This window comes from Lepus europaeus, chromosome 19, assembly GCF_033115175.1.
Source record: "Lepus europaeus isolate LE1 chromosome 19, mLepTim1.pri, whole genome shotgun sequence".
Lineage (NCBI taxonomy): Eukaryota > Metazoa > Chordata > Mammalia > Lagomorpha > Leporidae > Lepus > Lepus europaeus.
Genome location: NC_084845.1, coordinates 4,130,214 through 4,151,725, shown reverse-complemented (window position 1 = coordinate 4,151,725; position 21,512 = coordinate 4,130,214). Strand labels below are relative to the sequence as shown.

At 42.2% G+C, this 21,512-nt stretch overlaps 1 protein-coding gene across 1 annotated transcript; it reads left to right on the top strand.

The window, feature by feature from the left end:
- The first annotated feature begins 19,082 nt into the window (after positions 1–19,082).
- Positions 19,083–20,042, top strand: LOC133748693 (vomeronasal type-1 receptor 4-like). Its single transcript, XM_062177625.1, has one exon. It carries the CDS (start codon positions 19,083–19,085, stop codon positions 20,040–20,042), a length of 960 nt encoding a protein of 319 aa, XP_062033609.1.
- The last annotated feature ends 1,470 nt before the right edge of the window (positions 20,043–21,512 follow it).

The following is a 21,512-nucleotide window of genomic DNA, read 5'->3' as shown; positions in this document are numbered from 1 at the left end:
CTGCATATCTTCTGAGTCAATACTAAAAATAGATAGTCTTGCTCTCTATATAGTCTACATTAGACTTTCCAATTAATTTTCACTAAGCTATACAAGTCATATCTCATACTTTTAAAAATATTCCCATGGCATTCCATTCTTCCTTTCCCTCTTTAAAATTGCTTCCAGACCCTTTGTATCTTCCCCTGTGTTTGCTCATAACCTTCCTTATTTTGCAGTTCAGAGCAGGTAGTGATATGTGGGGAACAATGAACTTCACAGAGAAGCTTGGGATCCAATTAGGTGCCTGTGCCTGCACTTCACTGCAGGTCCCTCATCTGTCATATCTGGGTGTTCTCTACTTTTACCATGTGAGCCCCTGCCTGTCTCGAGGTATTATGGAAAAGAAAGAGCTCCAATCAGGCACTCGCCTGTGTCTTTGGAGATGCTCACTAGAAACTTCTAACTATGCTGGGGAATTGGGACCTGGGAGAAAGTTTTTATGAGAGCCTTACCTGCCCCACTGTGCGGCATCTTGAAACAACAGGTGAAGTGATGATTGCATTTCTGTGGGGAGCTGAGGTCACAGAGCTGCAACCCCATTTCTTAGGGCTCAGCTGCTTCCCTCACACATGCAGATGGAGTCAGCATGACTACACGGAGACCACTTTCCTGGCAGCAGCACTCAGGTGAGCAGTTTCTAATTGAGTACAAGAGGCAGAGCCTGTTAGGGAATGATGTGTATAGTGTTTGTGCCCAACTAAGTCCTCATGTCTTGAAAAAAGATTCTTCTGAGGTAGAAATTGGCTCAGTACCAAAGCCACACAGGAAGGAGGAGTAATTCCTGGGACATGTGGAGAGAAACAGGTCTAAAACCAATCTCTCCCTACTCCCAGTGTATTCATTTTTTAACATAATCCTCACTTATGAGAACTGTTGCAATCTTCTAAAAGCACTATTAATAATATTTCAGGGCCAGTATCATGGAATAGCAGGTGAAGCTGCACCTGTGAGGCTGGCATCCCATATGGGCACATCTAAGCCCCTGCTGCTCCACTTCCAATCGAGCTCCGTGCTTATGGCCTAGGAAAACAGCAGAAGATGGCCCAAGTGCTTGGGCCCCTGCACCCACATGGGAGACCTCTCAGATGAAGCTCCTGGCTTCAGCCTGGCCCAGCCCTGGCCATAGCAGCTATTTGGGGAGTGAACCAGTAGATGAAATACTCTCTCGCTCGCTGTGTGTGTGTGTCTGTGTGTGTGTGTGTGAGAGAGAGAGAGAGAGAGAGAGAAAGAGAGAGAGAGAGTCTTCCTCTCCCTGTGACTGCCTTTCTTTTTTTTTTAACTTTTATTTAATGAATATAAATTTCCAAAGTACAGCTCATGGGTTACAATGGCTTAACCCTCCCAAAACTTCCCTCCAACCCACAACCCTCCCTTTTCCCGCTCCCTCTGCCCTTCCAATCACATCATGATTCATTTTCAATTCTCTTTATATACAAAAGATCAGTTTAGTATAAATTAGGTAACGATTTCAACAGTTTGCCCCCATATAGCAACACAAAGTGAAAAAAAAAATACTGTTGGAGTACTAGTTATAGCATTAAATAAGAGTGTACAGCACATTAAAGGCAGAGATCCTACATATTATTTTTTTTAAAAATTAATTAATTTTCTATGCCATTTCCAATTTAACACCAGGTTTTTTTTTTCATTTCCAATTATCTTTATATACAGGAGATCAATTCAGTATATAATTAGTAAAGATCTCATCAGTTTGTACCCACGCAGAAACACAAAGTATAAAAATACTGTTTCAGTACTAGTTATAGCATCACTGCACATTAGACAACACATTAAGGACAGATCCCACATGAGATGTAAGTACACAGTGACTCCTGTTGCTGACTTAACAATTTGACACTCCTGTTCATGGCGTCAGTAATCTCCCTAGGCTCTAGTCATGAGTTGCCAGGGCTATGGAAGCCTTTAGGGTTCGCTGACTTTGATCTTATTCCGATAGGGTCACAGTCAAAGTGGAAGTTCTCTCCTCCCTTCAGAGAAAGGTACCTCCTTCTTTGATGGCCCCGTTCTTTCCACTGGGATCTCACTCACAGAGATCTTTCATTTAGGTCTTCTTCTTTTTTTCTTTTCCATGGTATCTTGGCTTTCCATGCCTACAATGCTCTCATGGGATCTTCAGCCAGATCCGAAAGCCTTAAGGGCTGATTCTGAGGCCAGAGTGTTGTTTAGGACATCTGCCATTCTATGAGTCTGCTGTGTATCCCACTTCCCATGCTGGATCTTTCTCTCCCTTTTTGATTCTATCAGTTAGTATTAGCAGACACATGTCTTGTTTGTGTGATCCCTTTGTTTCTTAGACCTATCCAAGCCTTTGAATGTGAACTGAAATTGGTCACTTGGACTAGTGAGATAGCATTGGTACATGCCACCTTGATGAGATTGTATTGGAATCCCCTGGCACATTTCTAACTCCATCATTTGGGGCAAGACTGATTGTGCATGTCCCAAACTGTGCATCTCCTCCCTCTCTTTTCCCACTCTGAAATTTAACAGGGATCACTTTTCAGTTAAAATTTAAACACCTAAGAATAATTGTGTGTTAATTACAGAGTTCAACCACCAGTACTAGAACAACAACAACAAAAACAAATACTAAAAAGGATAAAGTATTACATTGTACATCTAGAGTCAGGACAATAGCTGATCAGGTCATTGTTTCTTATAGTGTCCATTTCACTTCAACAGGTTTCCCCTTTGGTGCTCAATTGTCGCCGATCAGGGAAAACAAATGATATTTGTCTCTTTGGGACTGGCTTAATTCACTCAGCATGATGCTTTCCAGATCCCTCCATCTTGTTGCAAATGACTGGGTTTCATTGTTTCTTACTGCTGTATAGTATTCTATGGAGTACATGTCCCATAATTTCTTTATCCAGTCTACTGTTGATGGGCATTTGGGTTGGTTCCAGGTCTTAGCTATTGTGAATTGGGCTGCAATAAACATTAATGTGCAGATGGCTTTTTTATTAGCCAAATTAATTTCCTTTGGGTAAATTCCAAGGAGTGGGATGGCTGGGTTGTATGGTAGGGTTATGTTCAGGTTTCTGAGGAATCTCCAGACTGACTTCCATAGTGGCCTAACCAGTTTGCATTCCCACCAACAGTGGGTTAGTGTCCCTTTTTCCCCACATCCTCTCCAGCATCTATTGTTGGTAGATTTCTGAATGTGAGCCATTCTAACCGGGGTGAGGTGAAACCTCATTGTGGTTTTGATTTGCATTTCTCTGATTGCTAGTGATCTTGAACATTTTTTCATGTGTCTGTTGGCCATTTGGATTTCCTCTTTTGAAAAATGACTATTGAGGTCCTTGGCCCATCTCTTCAGTGGGTTGTTTGTTCTGTTGTTGTGGATTTTCTTGATTTCTATGTAGATTCTGGTTATCAACCCTTTATCTGTAGTATAGTTTGCAAATATTTTTTCCCATTCTGTCGGTTGCCTCTTCACTTTCCTGACTGTTTCTTTTGAAGTACAGAAACTTCTCAATTTGATGCAATCCCAAATGTTAATTTTGGTTTTGACTGCCTGTGCTCCTGGGGTCTTTTCCAAGAAGTCTTTGCCTGTGCCTATATCTTGCAGGGTTTCTCCAATGCTCTCTAATAACTTGATGGTTTCGGGTCGTAGATTTAAGTCTTTAATCCACGTTGAGTGAATTTTTGTGTAAGGTGAAAGGTATGGGTCTTGCTTCAAGCTTCTGCACATGGAAATCCAATTTTCCCAGCACCATTTATTGAATAGACTGTCCTTATTCCAGGGATTAGTTTTGGATCTTTGATCAAATATAAGTTGGCTGTAGATGTTTGGATTGATTTCTGGTGTTTCTATTCTGTTCCATTGGTCTATACATCTGTTTCTGTACCAGTACCATGCTGTTTTGATGACAACTGCCCTGTAGTATGCCCTGAAATCTGGGATTGTGATGCCTCCGGCTTTGTTTTTGTTGTACAAGATTGCTTTGGCTATTCGAGGTCTTCTGTGTCTCCATATGAATTTCAGCATTATTTTTTCCAGATCTGAGAAGAATGTCTTCGGTATCTTGATTGGTATTGCATTGAATGTATAAATTGCTCTTGGGAGAATAGACATTTTGATGATATTGATTCTTCCAATCCATGAGCATGGAAGATTTCTCCATTTTTTGGTATCCTCTTCTATTTCTTTCTTTAAGGTTTTGTAATTCTCATCGTAGTGATCTTTAACGTCCTTGGTTAAGTTTATTCCAAGGTATTTGATTGTTTTTGTAGCTATTGTGAATGGGATAGATCTTAGAAGTTCTTCCTCAGCCGTGGCATTGCCTGTGTATACAAAGGCTTTTGATTTTTGTGGATTGATTTTATATCCTGCTACTTTGCCAAACTCTTCGATGAGTTCCAGTAGTCTCTTAGTAGAGTTCTTTGGGTCCCCTAAATAAAGAATCATATCATCTGCAAAGAGGGATAGTTTGAGCTCTTCCTTCCCGATTTGTATTCTTTTAATTTCTTTTTCTTGCCTAATAGCTCTGGCTAAAACTTCCAGAACTATATTGAATAGCAGTGGTGAGAGAGGGCATCCCTGTCTGGTACCAGATCTCAGCGGAAATGCTTCCAAGTTTTCCCCATTCAATAGGATGTTGGCCGTGGGTTTTTCGTATATTGCTTTGATTGTATTGAGGAATGTTCCTTCCATACCCAGTTTGCTTAGAGTTTTCATCATGAAAGGGTGTTGTATTTTATCAAATGCTTTCTCTGCGTCTATTGAGAGAATCATATGGTTTTTCTTCTGCAGTCTGTTAATGTAGTGTATTACGTTGATTGTTTTGCGGACGTTGAACCATCCTTGCATACCAGGGATAAATCCCACTTGGTCTGGGTGGATGATCTTTCTGATGTGTTGTTGCATTCTATTGGCCAGAATTTTATTGAGGATTTTTGCGTCTATGTTCATCAGGGATATTGGTCTGTAATTCTCTTTCAATGCTGCATCTTTTTCCGGCTTAGGAATTAAGGTGATGCTGGCTTCATAGAAAGAATTTGGGAGGATTCCCTCTTTTTCGATTGTTCTGAATAGTTTGAGAAGAATTGGAGTTAGTTCTCTAAATGTCTGGTAGAACTCAGCAGTGAATCTATCTGGTCCTGGGCTTTTCTTTGTTGGGAGGGCCTTTATTACTGTTTCAATTTCTGTGTCAGTTATGGGTCTGTTTAGGTTTTCTATGTCTTCCTGGCTCAATTTAGGTAGGTTGTATGTGTCCAAGAATCTGTCCATTTCTGATAGATTTCCCTGTTTGCTGGCATACAAGTCCTTGTAGTAATTTCTGATGATTCTTTTTATTTCTGTGGTGTCTGTTGTTATGTTTCCTTTTTCATCTCTGATCCTATTGATTTGGGTCTTTTCTCTTCTTTTTTTAGTTAGTTGGGCCAATGGGGTGTCAATTTTGTTTACTTTTTCAAAAACCCAGCTCCTTGTTTTGCTGATTTTTTGTAATGTTTTTTTGGATTCAATCCTGTTGATTTCTTCTTTGATTTTAATTATTTCCCTTCTTCTACTGGGTTTGGGTTTGGTTTGCTGCAGATTTTCTAGATCCTTGAGATGACTTGAAAGATCATCTATTTGGTGCCTCTCCAATTTCTTGATGTAGGCACCTATTGATATAAACTTTCCTCTTAACACTGCTTTTGTTGTATCCCATAAGTTTTGGTATGTTGTGCTGTTATCCTCATTTACTTCCAGAAAATTTTTGATTTCTCTTTTAATTTCTTCTATGACCCATTGTTCATTCAGGAGCATGTTGTTCAATCTCCATGTGTTTGAACGTGCTCTGGGGATTCCCGAGTTGCTAATTTCCAATTTCATTCCTTTGTGGTCTGAGAAGTTGCATGGTATGATTCTAATTCTCTTGAATTTGCTGAGACTTGCTTTATGGCCTAGTATGTGGTCAATCCTAGAGAAGGTTCCATGTACTGCTGAGAAGAATGTAAAGTCCTTAGATGTAGGATGAAATGTTCTGTAGATATCTGTTAGATCCATTTGGGCTATAGTGTCATTTAAATCTGCTGTCTCCTTGTTGATCTTCTGTCCTGTTGATCTGTCTATCTCTGAGAGTGGACTATTGAAGTCCCCCAGTACTATTGTATTGGAATCTAAGTCTCCCTTTAAGTCCCTTAACAAGTCTTTTAAATAAGCTGGTGCCCTGTGATTAGGTGCATATACATTGATAATCATTATATCTTCCTGTTGAATGGATCCCTTAATCATTAAATAGTGCCACTCTTTGTCTCTCCTGACAGTTTTTGTGGCAAAGTTTATGTTGTCCGATACTAAGATGGCTACGCCCGCTCTTTTTTCATTTTTGTTGGCATGGTATATCTTTTTCCAGCCTTTCACTTTCAGTCTGTATGGATCATTGTTGGAAAGATGAGTTTCTTGTAAGCAGCAAAAAGATGGGTTTTGTTCCTTAACCCAGTCAGCCAATCGGTGTCTTTTAACTGGACAGTTCAAGCCATTAACATTCAATGTGACTATTGAGAAGGAGTAACTTTGCCCTGCCATTTGCCAAAGATATTTTCTAATATATGGTTTGAGATTCCTGTGATCTTTTGCTCTGAGGTTTCCTTCCTTTACCTTCTTTCATATTGGTGACCGTGTTTCTGTGTTTCTGTATGTAATACATCTTTAAGCATCTTTTGCAGGGCTGGACGAGTGGCGACAAATTCTTTCAATTTCTGTTTGCTGTGAAAGGTCTTTATTTCGCCTTCATTCACAAATGAGAGCTTTGCAGGATATAATATTCTGGGCTGGCAGTTTTTCTCTCTTAGTACCTGGGCTATATCTCGCCATTCTCTCCTGGCTTGTAGGGTTTCTGATGAGAAGTCAGCTGTAAGTCTAATTGGAGATCCTCTGAGAGTAATCTGGCGTTTCTCTATTGCACATTTTAGGATTTTTCTTTGTGTTTCACTGTGGTGAGTTTGATTACAACATGTCGTGGTGAGGATCTCTTTTGGTCATGTTTATTAGGGGTTCTATGAGCTTCCTGTACTAGGATGTCTCTGTCCTTCTCCAAACCTGGGAAATTTTCTGCTAGTATCTCACTAAAAAGGCCTTCTAATCCTTTCTCCCTTTCCATGCCTTCAGGAACTCCTAGAACCCGAATGTTGGGTTTTTTAATAGTATCCTGTAGGTTCCTGATGGTATTTTTTAGATTTCTGATTTCTTCTTCTTTTCTTTGATTTGACTGTTTCCTTTCCTGTTCTCTGTCTTCTAATTCCGATATTCTCTCTTCTGCTTCACCCATTCTGTTTTTAAGGCTCTCTAATGTGTTTGTCATTTGATCTATTGAGTTCTTCATTTCATTGTGGTTTTTTGTCACTATCTCAGTTTCCTGTTCTACTAGTTGTTTCATTTCATTTTGATTCCTCCTTAATATTTCATTTTCACGGGAGAGATTTTCTATCTTGTCCATTAAGGATTTCTGTAGTTCAAGAATTTGTTTTTGAGAACTTCTTAATGTTCTTATCAATTTTTTGAGATCTGCTTCTTGCATTCCCTCTATCTCTTCATCTTCATAATCTTGCATTGGCGTGCCTTGTTCACTAGGGGGCGTCATAGTGTCTTCCTTGCTCTTGTTACCTCGGCTTCTATGTTTGTTGTTTGGCATGTTGAAGATAATTTATGGGTTTTTTTTTGCTGTGGTGTTTTTTTTTCTCGTTATACTATTCCTCTAAGTGAGCTGTCTGCTTTGTTGGAGCCTTAGGGGCTGTGATGGGTGTGGCCAGAGAGCTATGCTTCAGGTAAACTCTTCAGGTTTAAGGCTGTGTAAAGAGCGTCCCAGATTGCTCACTCTCTTGCTCCTTGCTGGCTCGCTTTCTCTTTTTTTTTTTTTTTTTTTTTTTTTTGACTCAGTTGGGAGTGGAGTTGAGGGTAGTTGAAATCTGGCCTCTGTGAGTATTCGTTTGATCTACCCCTGGGACCACACACAGAGTTTATGCAGCCCTCAATGTGTTCTCCAGTTTCGCTAAAGTTACTGAGTTTGGCTGCGCTTTACATATGTAAAATCGCGGTGCTCTTTGTTTTGCTTGGTGAGTGAAGGGAGAGGCCTCTGTTCCCCCCACCCCCAGTTTTTCAGGTTTCTGAGGTCTTTGTCTTACCCTCCTCGGTTCCCGCACTGGCGAGAATCTGTGGCTCTGGCTCCTCTCCCGCTGCTCGGCTCGTCTTGGTTGGTTTTCCACGCGGTGGGCTCCCTGTAAGTCGTCTGTGTCCCATCCACAAGATCCGGAAGCGTTTCCTCTGCAGTTTTTTTCTTGAGTCTTTTCCTGAGGCTACAGTAATTCCACTTTTATGAAACTTTATTCTCCCAAACTAAAGGCGCACGTCCTCACTATCCGCCATCTTGGCTCCACCCCCCTGTGACTGCCTTTCAAAAAAAATCTTTTTTTAAAATAATATTTCTACTTCTTAGGAGTGTCATTCAGAAATTATTTTGTTATTCATTCTCTCATGCCACAATTACTGATAAATTACTGCAGTTATTTCCTTCAGTACAGTTTCTGAATGCCTGTAATACTGAGTTTGATGGAACCAGTCGAGCTGTCCATCTGTATAAACAGTGGGACCCAGCAGCATTTGCTAAATGATGATTATTTTCCTCTCTCTTAGGTTTGATGTGATTAAAAGATGTATCAGCTACATCTCCTAAAAATATTTGTGAGTCAATTTAAGATGCATGGAGTTCTCCACCCGAATTTCAAAGGTAACTCACACAAGCTGAGGCTACAGGCAGAGACCTGTCCTGGGGATGGAGCCGCTGAGGTAGACCCAGAGTGGAAATGTGGGTCACGGATGCTGCCGAGACTCCTCCAGGGCAATGCGTAGAGGAATTGCAGAGATAACACACCCACCCACAAGACCTGCAGCCTGAGGAGTGACTGGCAAAGCCACGGGGCAGAGCTGCCCAAGCCTCTGGGAGCTCAGCCACCACAGGCGCTCACACAGAACGTTAGAACTTACTGCTTGCCCTGCTAGTGTTTGGGCTTTCTTTGGTCTTATTAAACCTTTATCCTTGCCTGTTAGCTCCCTTTGGGGATGGAAATGTACACTTTGTGCCTGACCCCCACTTTATCTTGAAAGTATGTACCTTGGAATTGTTACAGGTTCGCAACTGGAGGAGTTTGTCTTGGATCTCAACTGAGACTTTGGACTTTGAGTTAATGCTGGACTGAGCTGAGACTTAGTAACTCTGGGGCATGGAATGACTGTATGAGGCATGTAAGGGGAGCCAGGGGGAGAGTCCTATGATTTCAATAGGATGTGACTTCTGAACAAGTACAGACATAGCAACTGGAAACTTAATCCAATTACAGAGGTGATTTCAGTGGGATGAAGGTCCCTGGTCCCTGAGAGGGACCATGCCCTCAGAAGACAGTTCTCCTGAGAGTATTGGTTCTAAAAGCCTAGTTGAACCAAGACTCTCTTTCCTTTGCACACCTTATACCATTACCAGCCTCCAACCTTACCAGGTGGTAAAACCAATAGGCCCAGCTGATACTGCACTGTAAACCTCCAAACCCATGAGCCAAATAGACCTCCATCTTTCATAAGAAACTTGTCTTGGGTATTTCATCATAGTAGTCAAAAGCAGACTGGGGCCGGTGCTATGGCATAGCAGGTACAGCCGCCACCTGCAGTGCCGGCATCTCATACGGGAGCCAATTTGATTCCCAGCTGCTCCACCTCTGATCCAGCTCTCTTCTGTGGCCTGGGAAAGCACTAGAAATGGCCCAAGTCCTTGGACCCTTACACTTGCATGGGAGACCTAAAAGAAGCTCCTTGCTCCTGGCTTTGGATCAGCGCAGTTCTGGCCATTGCAGACATCTGGGGAGTGAACCAATGGATGGAAGACTATCATGTCTCTCTCTCTCTCTGTCTGTCTCTCTCTGTGTGTCTCTACCTCTACCTCTCTACCGCTCTACCTCTCTACCTCTCTAACTCTGCCTTTCAAATAAATAAATAAATCTTAAAAAAAAAGCTGACTAATACACCCATCAAAGAAAATCCTGGGGGCTATTTCTCTACCAAGCTTCCCAAAACATTTGAAGAAAAACGAATACCAACTGTCTTCAGTTTATTCCAGAAAGTGGAAGAAGAAGGAATTATTCCCAGTGCTTTCAATGAAATCAGCATCATCCTGATACCACAACTAAACAAGGGGGAAAAAACAAACCACAAAATATTTCTGATGGACACAGATGCAAAAATCATCAACAAAATACTAGCAGAACACCCAGCCTGCCTGAGTAGCCATAGGTAGAAAGTCCATACCATGGTAACCTGGGGCCCCAGGACGTGAGTGAAATCCAACACCTGCTCTCAGGGCAGAGGAGCAATGTACCTTCTAGGACTGCCCTAGGACATATCCTGAGTTTGGAAAGGATGGAGCCTCCCGCCCTGGAGACTAGAACATGTATTGCTGGCTGCACTCAAAGGGGTCCGGCCTAGGTCCCCGTTAGCAGGCTTCATAAGTCTCGGTATATCGTTAGTATCCAGTAACTTCATTTCATTTCCTAAACTTAATTTTGCACTCTGCTACATGAGGTTCCTACAGATGAAGCATGTGAGTTAAAAACTCCCCAAAGCAACTCCCAAGGACCCCAGGAGCTGTCACCATGAACTTCTCATGAACTTGATCACTTTCACTCCCACTGAGATCCTTAATATCTTCTAGGAGATAGGGCCATGCCCAGTCTCCCTCTACCAAATTAGCCCTGGGTTGTTGGCTCCACAAACTCTTTTAATCCATTAAGCAGTTCCTTCCATTCCCTTAATCAATCAGTTACCGGTTCGATGGGTCACTTGGGACAAAAAAAAATTACAAAACAAAAACAAAGTACAAAGAAAAAAAATTCTCCTTTTTATGTCATAGAAACTGATTTCCTCTTTCTAGAGTCCTTTCCATTTCAGTGGCGTTCTGATTCTGTAGATAGAATTTGAGATGTTTTTGAACCACACCCCATAAACCCTGGTTTCCCTATATATAGAATCATGTCATCTGCAAACAGGGATAATTTGACTTCCTCCTTTCCAATTTATATCCCTTTGATTTCTTTTTCTTGCCTAATGGCTCTGGCCAAAAGTGTAGAACTATATTGAATAGCAATGGTGAAAGTGGACATCCTTGTCTGGTTCCAGATCTTAGTGGAAATGCTTCCAAATCTTCCCCCATTCAATATAGAATCATATTTCTTAAACCTATCTGGGATCTAAAAGCCATGTGCCTCCCCCACGCATAAATACAACACAATGAAATACACCCGACTTGGCATTCCTAACCACAACCCTCCTTCCAGTGTCCAGACGAACAGCCCAATTCCCTACCTTACGTGTGGATTTGGCTCTCAGTGGAATGTGAAATGTCTTGCCTTTTTCCTCAGTTCCTCTCCATCGGAACACCTCTCTAAGTTTCAGGTAAGAAGGAGGGCTAGTCTGCTGAGTACTGAAGGGAGTAACAGTGGGGATCTGGGTCACCTGCCCCAGATGTAATCTGGAAGCTCAGCTTGTAGACCGTGCAGTTTGATTTGAGGGGCCTCCCTTTATGAGCTCATAGATGGGTGTGCCCTGCTCCCATTGGCAGAAAAGGTTCCTCCACCTTTTCTGCTCACTAGAGCCTCACCTGGCTTTGCATAAGAAATGTTCATGGAAGTCAGCTTGTGAAGAGCCCTGGCAGCTCTGCCAAGAGTTGGATCACTGGAAATGGAACTGCCCTGGAGTCAAAGGATGCCCAGGTCAGACCCACAGATCTTACTGGCTCTAAGCTGAAAAGCCCTTCACTCAGCCCAGCTTCAAAAATGACCACTGCAGCTGAGGGGACAGCCAACCAGGGTCAGTAACATTGCAGGCAGAACTGTGAATTTCCTGTTAGAGTTGTCACCTGCCTTTACCTGGCCAGCTCTCCTCCCAGGCCAGCCAAGTAATGGAAGTCAACAGGGTGCCTTCCCCAAGGAGGTTCACACCTCCCTTAGGATGTAGGCTATATGAAGAGATAGAAGAGTCTGGGCCTCATAATTTACAAGGCTTTAATGCCCACCTGATTATTATCAAGCCCCTTCTGTCAGGTTCTATTTGCCTCTCAATCAGAAAACTTATTTGTAGCTTAGATAGCACCTTTCTTAGCTCCTCTAATAATGACTCTGTCTTCTGTGTCTAGCCCACTTGGGCCTCATTCCTTTGTAATCATAACCTCTACTCTACCACCAATGGCTCTACTCCCAACCTGTGTGTACCGTTGGTCCTCTCCCCCACTTATGTTGTATGATTGTTCAGAATTTCTCTACAGAAAAACCCCACTACCTGTAAAAGATGAGTGGCGTTTCTCCCAGCCTTGGCTGGAATCAGCTTTAAGCCACATCCATCAAACTGTACCCACAAGGGTCCAGAGACCTCTCCATTTCCTCTCCTCTATAAAATCCTTTCATTACCTGGTTAATGCTACTCTTAGGATCATTGGTTACTAGTCTCACCCTGTCTTTTATACTACAGTGTCTAAGTGTCTACAGCAGGTTATAATGGAACAAACGAAGGCCTTCAGCAACCAGGCAGTCAACCAAATGCTGCTACAGGGATATACTCCGCTCCCCACCCAGGAGACAGTGGCTTGAGACATCGCCCCATGCCAGCGAAGAGTACCTCATCGCCCCATGTCAGCAGGAAGTAGCTCTAAAGTCAGATCATCATCCCTCTACCCCTCCTGGACTTTTGGGACTAATGTAACCCCATACAAATCCTGCTTTATAAAGAACAAAAGGGGGGAATGTTAGGAAACTGGTGTAGTTTTAGCCAGGTGGCTGCATGGCCCAGCTACCTGAGCCAGTCTCCACCCCCATCCTAATTGGATTCATGCTCCTGCTTCCCTGCCCGCCCTCAGGCAAAGTTTTAAAAGGGCCTGTTCCTAAACAGGTGCTCTCTTGGCCCTTCTCTCCTGCGCTCTCTCCGTCCCTCTCTCTAGCCTCCTCCTCTTGGCTCTTGGTTCTTCTCTCATGGCTCTGCTCTCCTCTCTCCTCTGCTCTGCTCTGTGTTCTCTCCTTGCTAGCTCCTCCCCTCTCTGTTTCTCTCTTATATTCTCTTTTTTTTCTTTGCCACCCCTTCACTCCGGTGTGTAGGGTGTTCCCCAATAAACCCTTTCCCTTAAAAAAAAAAAAAAGAAATGTTCATGGAGTTGTGGCAGTGTTCAGTACTGACAAGGAAATTAGATTTTAAGAAATGCACTCAGAACAGCTGTGCAAGTGCCTGTTTCAGTCCACGTTCCCATTGCTGGCTTGAGAGTGGCAGCTCTTCCTTGACACTGGAACAGCTGGATTCCACTCTAAATAAAGGTGCAGGTCAACCTTGCTGTGAGTACAGCTGACTTATGTGTAAGTTAGCCTTGCCTACAATTACAGCCAGCACACATGCAAGTCAGTTTTGCCTACACTTACGGTTGATCACACATGTTAATAAGGCAGCCGAACCTATGATTGTAACGGATCACATGTTATTTTTTAATCAAAGTGAAACCAGCCATGAACTAAAAATTATTTATTGTAAATACAGTTTTCCAGTACTGATTTGTGTTCTGTAAATCTTTAATAGGGAAGTTGTAAACATCCACCTAGATTAAGAATTTCTGTTTTTAGATTGATTTATTTGAAAAAGTTACAGAGAAGGGAGGCAGGGTGGTGGGGGAAGGGATCTTCCATCTGCTAGTTTACTCCCCATTGGCCACAATGGCCAGAGCTGCACCAATCCGAAGCCAGGAACTAGGAGCCTCCATCGGGTCTCCCACAGACATACAGAGGCCCAAGGACCTGGGCCATCCTCCACTGCCCTCCCAGGCCACAGCAGAGAGCTGGTTTGGAAGTGGAGTAGCTGGATGCTAGTGCTGCATGGGGAGGCTTCCTGCTATGCTACAGAGCCAGACCCTCTGTGAACTTTTCAAGGAGCATTCATGTGCATGGATTTCAAAGTGTATTTAACCAAAACAAATTTATCTTTTAATTCAATTTCTCATGAGATTTTTAGAGTACACCTGTATGTATTCCATGAAATTTACTGCATTGAAGAAATTGATTTAGGAAGTTTGGGGCTGTGGTTTGAATACATATATCTGTGAAATAGACTCACTGTGTAGAGCTATTTCAGGTACATTGATCAGCAGTTCAAGAGATTTCCCATACACCCTTGCATAGGCATAGCCTTCTCCATGATCAAATTCTCATTTCAGAGAATACCTTTTGAAGAGGTGAAAACAAGATATGTGACATGATTTCTAGAAAACCCATAATTGTTATGTTAAGTTTGCTTTAAATGTTCATTACCTAAATTGTGTAGGAAAATAGCCTTACCATAATCATAGGCTACTGGTGTTTTCAGGATTCATACAATTACTGTCTTTCTTGCTTGCATCAAGTGTCCACAGTTTGATGAAACCTTCTGTTCTAGCGAGTATCACCCAAACACACCTTCTACACAGGACTAGAAGACTCCTGTAGACTCTTCCTACTCTTGATTACACACATGGGGGGAGTACAGACCCTTCTCTAGCTATCCTGGAAGTTGAGTGTACAATTCCTGTAATGTAGGCTGAGTGGCAGATGGGTGTCAGAACAGCATCCTTAGCACCTTAAAAATCAGTCATATTGGTACTTGGATTAAGCCCCAACAATAACTACAGGAGTTAGTTACTGTGTACAGTGGTGCAGGATACATCAAATTAAATTACAAGCCTTCAGGAGTTGGTACAGGGTCAGGGATCCCCGTTTCTCTCTGCCAGCTGAGCCCATTCCTCGGGAATTGATTCTTCTTCCTGTGTAGCTTTGGCAGTCAGCCCAATCCCACCCAGAAGAAGTCCTTTGCTCACTCACCCAGACTTTCATCTGTAATTTCCCTACCAGCTGTCTCTACAACTGAAAGGGGAAACACCTGCCCAGCTACTTCCCTTCCAGGATGGTGAGCTCTACGCTCCCTGTGTGAGTTGTTGGTGGGAGCCAGACCTCCCCTCCCCTCCCCTCAGAGCCTCCATCATCATGTCACCTGCAGAAGTGCTGAGAACACTTTTTCTCAGTTGCTGATTATCAAGAACAATTGAAGTTGCCTGCATCTCTGAAGTGACTATTGGGAAGCTCTTTTTTCCTTGAATCCTAGAGACAGACTGGGTGTCAGGAAATACTTAGGTGTGACTGAGGGGCTGGCAGTGGGGTTGTATGCTTGTGCTGATTGCCTTCCTGGGAAGTTTCCTGTCCCCAAGCTAGTTCTTTCCTGCTCTGCATTTCACTGAGTGGCACCATCACTGCAGTAATTAGTACAGAACAGGATGAGAAATGTCTGGAAGGGTTTTTGGAGAGAGACAAGTAAAAGGCAGGACCTGGTATTTGTCACTCAGACTAGAAGTGGCTGGACTCATCTGCGTGAATGCCAGTCAGTCTGGACTCCCTAGACAGTTCAGTGTCAAGTAGTAGCAAAGCCTTGTAGGGAATGGACTTTACAGTTATGGAGCCCTGGTAGTGACAGGAGGAGACAGAACATTTACAATACATGGCCTTAAATGTTGTCGTAGGCTTTACCACCTGAGATATATGACCCATGGTAGGGAGGTGGAAGATTGTGGGAAGGACAGGATAAGAAAGGGATCACAGGAGAAGGAGGCTACAGGAACATGATGGGGATTCAGACCTTGAGTTGTTGAGGGACTAAAGAGGAGGAGAAAATGGTAGGGAGCGGAATAAAACTCAAAATCCTGTTAGACTTCTTAATGTGATTGAAGTGCATTGTCAGGTTGAGGATACAAGTGGTTAAGTTGTTAATGGCTTAAGGCCCATTTAGTGATGGAAAAAATGGCTCGTGGCATCATGAGAGATTTTTTTTGACAGAGTTGGACAGAGAGAGACAGAGAGAATGGTCTTCCTTTTCCGTTGGTTCACCCTCCAATTGGCTGCTGCGGCTGGCACACCACTTAAAGGTGGATTTTACTCTGCAGTATTTCTTAATTAATTGTAAGGGCAACCAGTGCTTATTGATGAAAATTATCAAAAAAAAATACACATGGAGAACTGTGGTAACCACTCTGTACTGATGAACTCGATGAGTGGTATTAGCTTTTCTTGTAAAATCAAAAGTAAGCCAGGATCTACCTCTTAAACATCTGACCCCATACTTTGATTTCTCAGTGCCTCTTTTATTTCTTCTCACTTCTATTGAAAATTTTTCTGTTGGTAGTATCTATCCTGAGTAAAAGCCATACTGTCAAATGTATTTTCCTACAAAAGTTCTCAATCAGCTGGCATTGATTTGTGTATGAGTTGAAATTCATGAACCCAGCTGTACAAATAAATCCAGTGGTTTCTAAGTAAATTGTTACCATCATATTCTTCCTTTTGCATGTATATCTTCATAAAGACTGTTCCCTTACTTTGTCTCATCTTGTTTCTCTGCTCCTAAGTTACAGTGTAGCCCAATGGTCTACAGATTAGGAAGCTGCACTTTTTGTATAAAAATGACTTCTGATGGAACCAGAAATGCAGTGAGACTCCCATCCTTTGCTGCCAGTCCCTCGTGTGTCAGATCTCCACTGTCCCTACTTACCCCATTGCACTGTTGCAATGACTGTCTAAAAAGCCTTTTCAAACACATCACAGTTGCCTTTGGAGAAGCTAATTAGAAACTTTTACTGGTTGCAGCAGTAATTAGCAGCTGGGAAAAAACTTTCATAAAAACTTCTCCAGTGCCAACTCTACACTCTAATTGCTGCTCCAAGTGGATAATTATTAACGTTCAGTCTGTGGGGAGGTGAGGTCATGGAATCACAAACCCATATCTCAGGACCTGACAGCCTTCCCTCTGCACTTGTACTGACTGCTGTGACCCGCTCACTGAGCACATCGTGATGCCACCGGGAAGAAGCTGGATGAGTTCTGTTTCGATTTGAGAGGCAGAGTCATGAAGCAGAGTATGTCAGAGGGAAGGAAGGACTTTCCTGGGCATCTGTATATGAACTGTGTCCAAAGTCAAAGCCTCACAGGCAGGAAGAAGAATTCCTGAGGTATGAGCTGAGCTACGAAAGAATTAATTGGAATTCTAGGTAATTCCTAAAGCAATTTGGTGTAATAATCAATGGCAGTGACTGTTGGCATATGATATAGGTGATAATGAAATCTGACTTTAGGGTCTTTGAGACTGTTCCAAGAACTTTTTGGAGGACATTTGTAGTTCCAGGATCAATCTGCTACTGAACCAGCTTTACAGAATCATAGTACAAATTTGAGGATGCCTAGCGGTGCGCCTATAATACCTCCATGAATATAAATAAAGATGGGATTAATCAACATGCATTGTATTTTCCTGTGCATTGAATGACAGTTGTTGGGAATGTTTTCTCTAACTGTGGTGTATGATATTACTAATGAAGACAGTGATTATGTTTATACTGAAGACATCTGTGGTCTTTGGATTATGGTTATTTCTCCCTCTTTAAGTTGGGGAAATGGCATTTAAAGAAAATGAATTGTATAACTATGTGTTTCAGAAAGCTGTGTAATGCAATATTGTTCCCCATCCCATAATTTATGGAATGGCCTGGACTAATAGTTCCTATCGTAGGAGTCCTTGTATTTGTGTTTTTAGCATGAAAGCAGATTAAACTTTCCCTCTTCCTGTGGAGGCCTTCTTCCTTTCATCGACTCCAGCCAGATGTGGGGCAGGCATCTGCAGTGCTGCACGGCTCTCAGTACACCTCCACTTATGAAAATCTCTCATCTTCCAGTCCTCGTTGAGTTTGGCCTATTTGCTAATCTGCAGACATAAATAGGGACTTGTTAACAACCAATAGCATCAAATAAAGTATTCCCCAATCCAAAATAAAACAACAAGTTATGAAATTAGTGGGAAGTGGAATTAAAAGGTAAGTTTAATTTGGTCTGAAATATTTTTTTTTAAATTCATGCATATGAAAGTTTCTTCATAAAGATCATGGCGATGCATATTATGGAAAACACGATACATGGATTTTGAAATCTCTGCACTATAATAAGCTTATCTTTTAATTAAAATTTTCCAAGGATTTTTTAAAGTTCCCTCATTTATCTAGGCTCTTTGGGGACCACAGCTAAGCAGCTTTTCACCCATGTGGTGGTTTCATGTCTTCATTGCCAGTCCAGGCAGTTTCAAGTCCTCACCTGTTCAAGTCCCCCAGCCTGTTGATGAATTCACACAAAACACTAAACTTCTCCTTTTCTGAGTTCCCTGCTTCTTTACAATGTAAGTAATAGCAGGGAGTGCCTCACATGTTTGTGGAAAGCAAAGACGGTGTCTGTGTGTGCTCTTCACTGCAGTGATTCATACACTGTAAGTCTTGTCTGCAGGTTACACCCTAAACTCTTGGTAATCTCATTTTTTTTTACTTAATCAAAATAAACTTCATGCATCTCATATATACAAATTTAGGAACATAGTGATTCTTCCCACACTTCCACCCTCCTGACAATACTCCTACCTTTCTTCCTCCTCCCTCTCCCATTCCTATTTTTATTTTTCACAATATCTATCATCAGTTAACATTGAACTCATAAAATTAACCCTACTCTAAGTGGAGAGTTCAACAAATAGTATGAAGAAAAACCAAAAAAAAGCAAACAAAAAAGCATTGTTCCTCAACAGTAAGACAAGGTCTGTTCAAAATCATCACATCACAGTGTGCCAACTTCACTCCTGTAGATTATCTTTAGGTACTCTATTAGTTACCACAGATTCAAGAGAACATAAGGTATTTTGTTTTTGGAGGACCGGCTTAATTTACTAACTGTAATGGCTTTCAGTTGTATTGGTTTTCTTGTGAATGAGAGGATTTCATTTTGGGGGGCGGGGGCAGATCTCTTAATAAAAGAAGAGCTCTCAGTAATTCTCAGTGGTGGAATCACAGTTCCTAGAGAAGGTTGGTGTTCAGCTGGCACTGTAAATGCATCTCACCCTTGATCTTCTCATGCAGGTCACCTGGTGTGAAGACACATGTCAGTCACCAGGAGCTAGCAGAATGGCTTCCTGGGAGGTGGCCACAGGAACGCTCTTCTTAGCTCAGGTCATATGTGGAATTCTGGGGAACTTCTCTCTTCTTTCCCATCATGTCTTCCTTTCCTTGACTGGATTCAAGGCAAGATGCACAGATTTGATTCTGAGGCACCTCCTTGTAGCCAACTGCTTGGTCATTCTCTCCTATGGAGTGCCACAGGCAGTGGCAGCTTTAAGGTGGAAAAATCTCCCTAGCGATGCCGAGTGCAACCTTCTTTTCTACATACAAAGAGTGTCCAGGGCCATGTCTATCAAAAGCACCTGCTTCCTGAGTATCTTCCAGGCCATCACCATCAGCCCCAGGAACTCTAGGTGGGCAGAGCTTAAAGTCAAAGCTCCCAGGTACATAGTCCTCTCCTCCATGCTGTGCTGGATCCTGAACATGTTACTAAATACCATTTTCCCCATCTATGTGACTAGTAAGTGGACCAACACAAGCATCACAAAGAGAAAAGACTATGGGTACTGTAAAGCTGTCTTCCAAGACACCTTCTCAGTCTCCCTGTTCTTGGCACTATTGTTGTTGCCTGATGCTGTGTTCTTGGGGCTCATGCTCCTGGCCAGCAGCTCCATGGTGTTCATCCTGCACAGACACAAGCAGCAGGTGCAGCACATTCATGGGACACATGCTTCCCCCAGGACTTCCCCTGAATCCAGAGCTACTCGGAGCATCCTTGCCCTGGTGAGCACATTTGTATTTTTCTATACAGTCTCCTCCACTTTCCAAGTGTATTTGGCTCTTTTCAGTAAGCCCAGTCGGTTGACAGTGAACATGTCTGCATTATTTGCTGGCTGTTTCCCAACTCTTAGCCCCTATCTTCTCATGAGCTGTGACTCCAGGGTATCCAGGCTCTGCTTTGCCTGGATAAGGAATACAAAGTCCCCCAACATTATCAGAAACATGTACATTGTATTTGTTTTATGATACTCACTTGTTGTACAATAGTATAGGCATAGTTATTTGGTAGCCATATTACAAGACCCTATACGCATGCTTACACACGTGTGTGTATGTATATAGGGGTGTAATAGACACTATTAGATTACATTTGTTATCAAGCAATCATAGTAGGAAAATATACTTAGAAATATAAAAATATTAGTCACAATAATAAAATGCTTTAAATCTACAGCCTAGTTTACTTGATATTTATACAGTCACTAATTAACTCACATGAAATTATTTTTCATTTTTCTACTTTAAGCCTTATATTTTAGGTACATATATTTATAACTAATTAAGTATAGGCAAACAATGTTTAACAGGAATAGTCAGTCTGCTTGTTTCAAAATAACACTGCATATATTTGAGATTGGATTTATCTAATTACTGTGTGCACCTCTTGACATTTGTTCAGTATTCTTGTTCTTTCTGCCATATCTTTTTCTTTTTTAAGATTTTTTTACCTATTTGAAAGGCAGAGTTACAGAGAGAGGGATCTTCCATGCACTCCCAATGGCTGCAACAGCTGGGGCTGGACCAGTCTGTAGCCAAGAGGTTGGAACTCCATCTGGGTCTTCCACATGGGTGCAGGGGCCCAAGCATTTGGACCATCTTCTGCTGCTTTCCCAAGCACCTTACTCAGGAACTGGATAGGAAGTGGAGCAGCTGAGACTCAAACCAGTGCTCATATGGGATGTCAGCTTGTAGGTGGTGGCTTAACCCTGCTGAGCCACAATGCTAGCCCTGACAGAGGGACTCGATTGGAAGATAAAATGGTCAGTTTTGGGGCCAGCGCTGTGGCTTAGCAGAGAAAGTTGCCTCCTGCAGTGCTAGCATCCCATGTGGACACCGGTTCAAGTCCTGGCTGCTCCACTTCCAACCCGGCTCTCTGCTATGGCCTGGAAAAGCAGTGGAAGATGGCCCAAGTCCTTGGGTCCCTGCCACCCACGTGGGAATACCCGGAGGAATCTCCTGGCTCCTGGCTTCAAATTGGCACAGCTCCAGCCATTGCAGCCGTCTGAGGAGTGAACAAGTGAATGAAGACCTCTCTTTCTCTCTCTCTCTCTCTCTCTCTCTCTGCATCTCCTTCTCTGTGTGACTCTGATGTTCAAATAAATGAATAAATCTTTTTTAAAAATGAATAAAAAGGTCAGTTTTCTCTCTGAACTAATGATATTATGAACTTATGATATTATGCTTATTATTTTCCTAAGTATGCTTCTGACTGTTGGAAATTTGAACATATAGGCATCCTTCTATTTTGTTAAATGTTTTGTATTTTATTATTGTCACCACAGTTTTACTTATATTTCAGGATGGCTCATAAAAGTAATTATCACTATTTACATGTAATAGTCCTTTCTAATGACTTACTCTATAGAATAAAACAAGCACCATCTTCATAACATAGTGTTTTATAAAATTAGGAGTGGATATGATATATACCTTTTT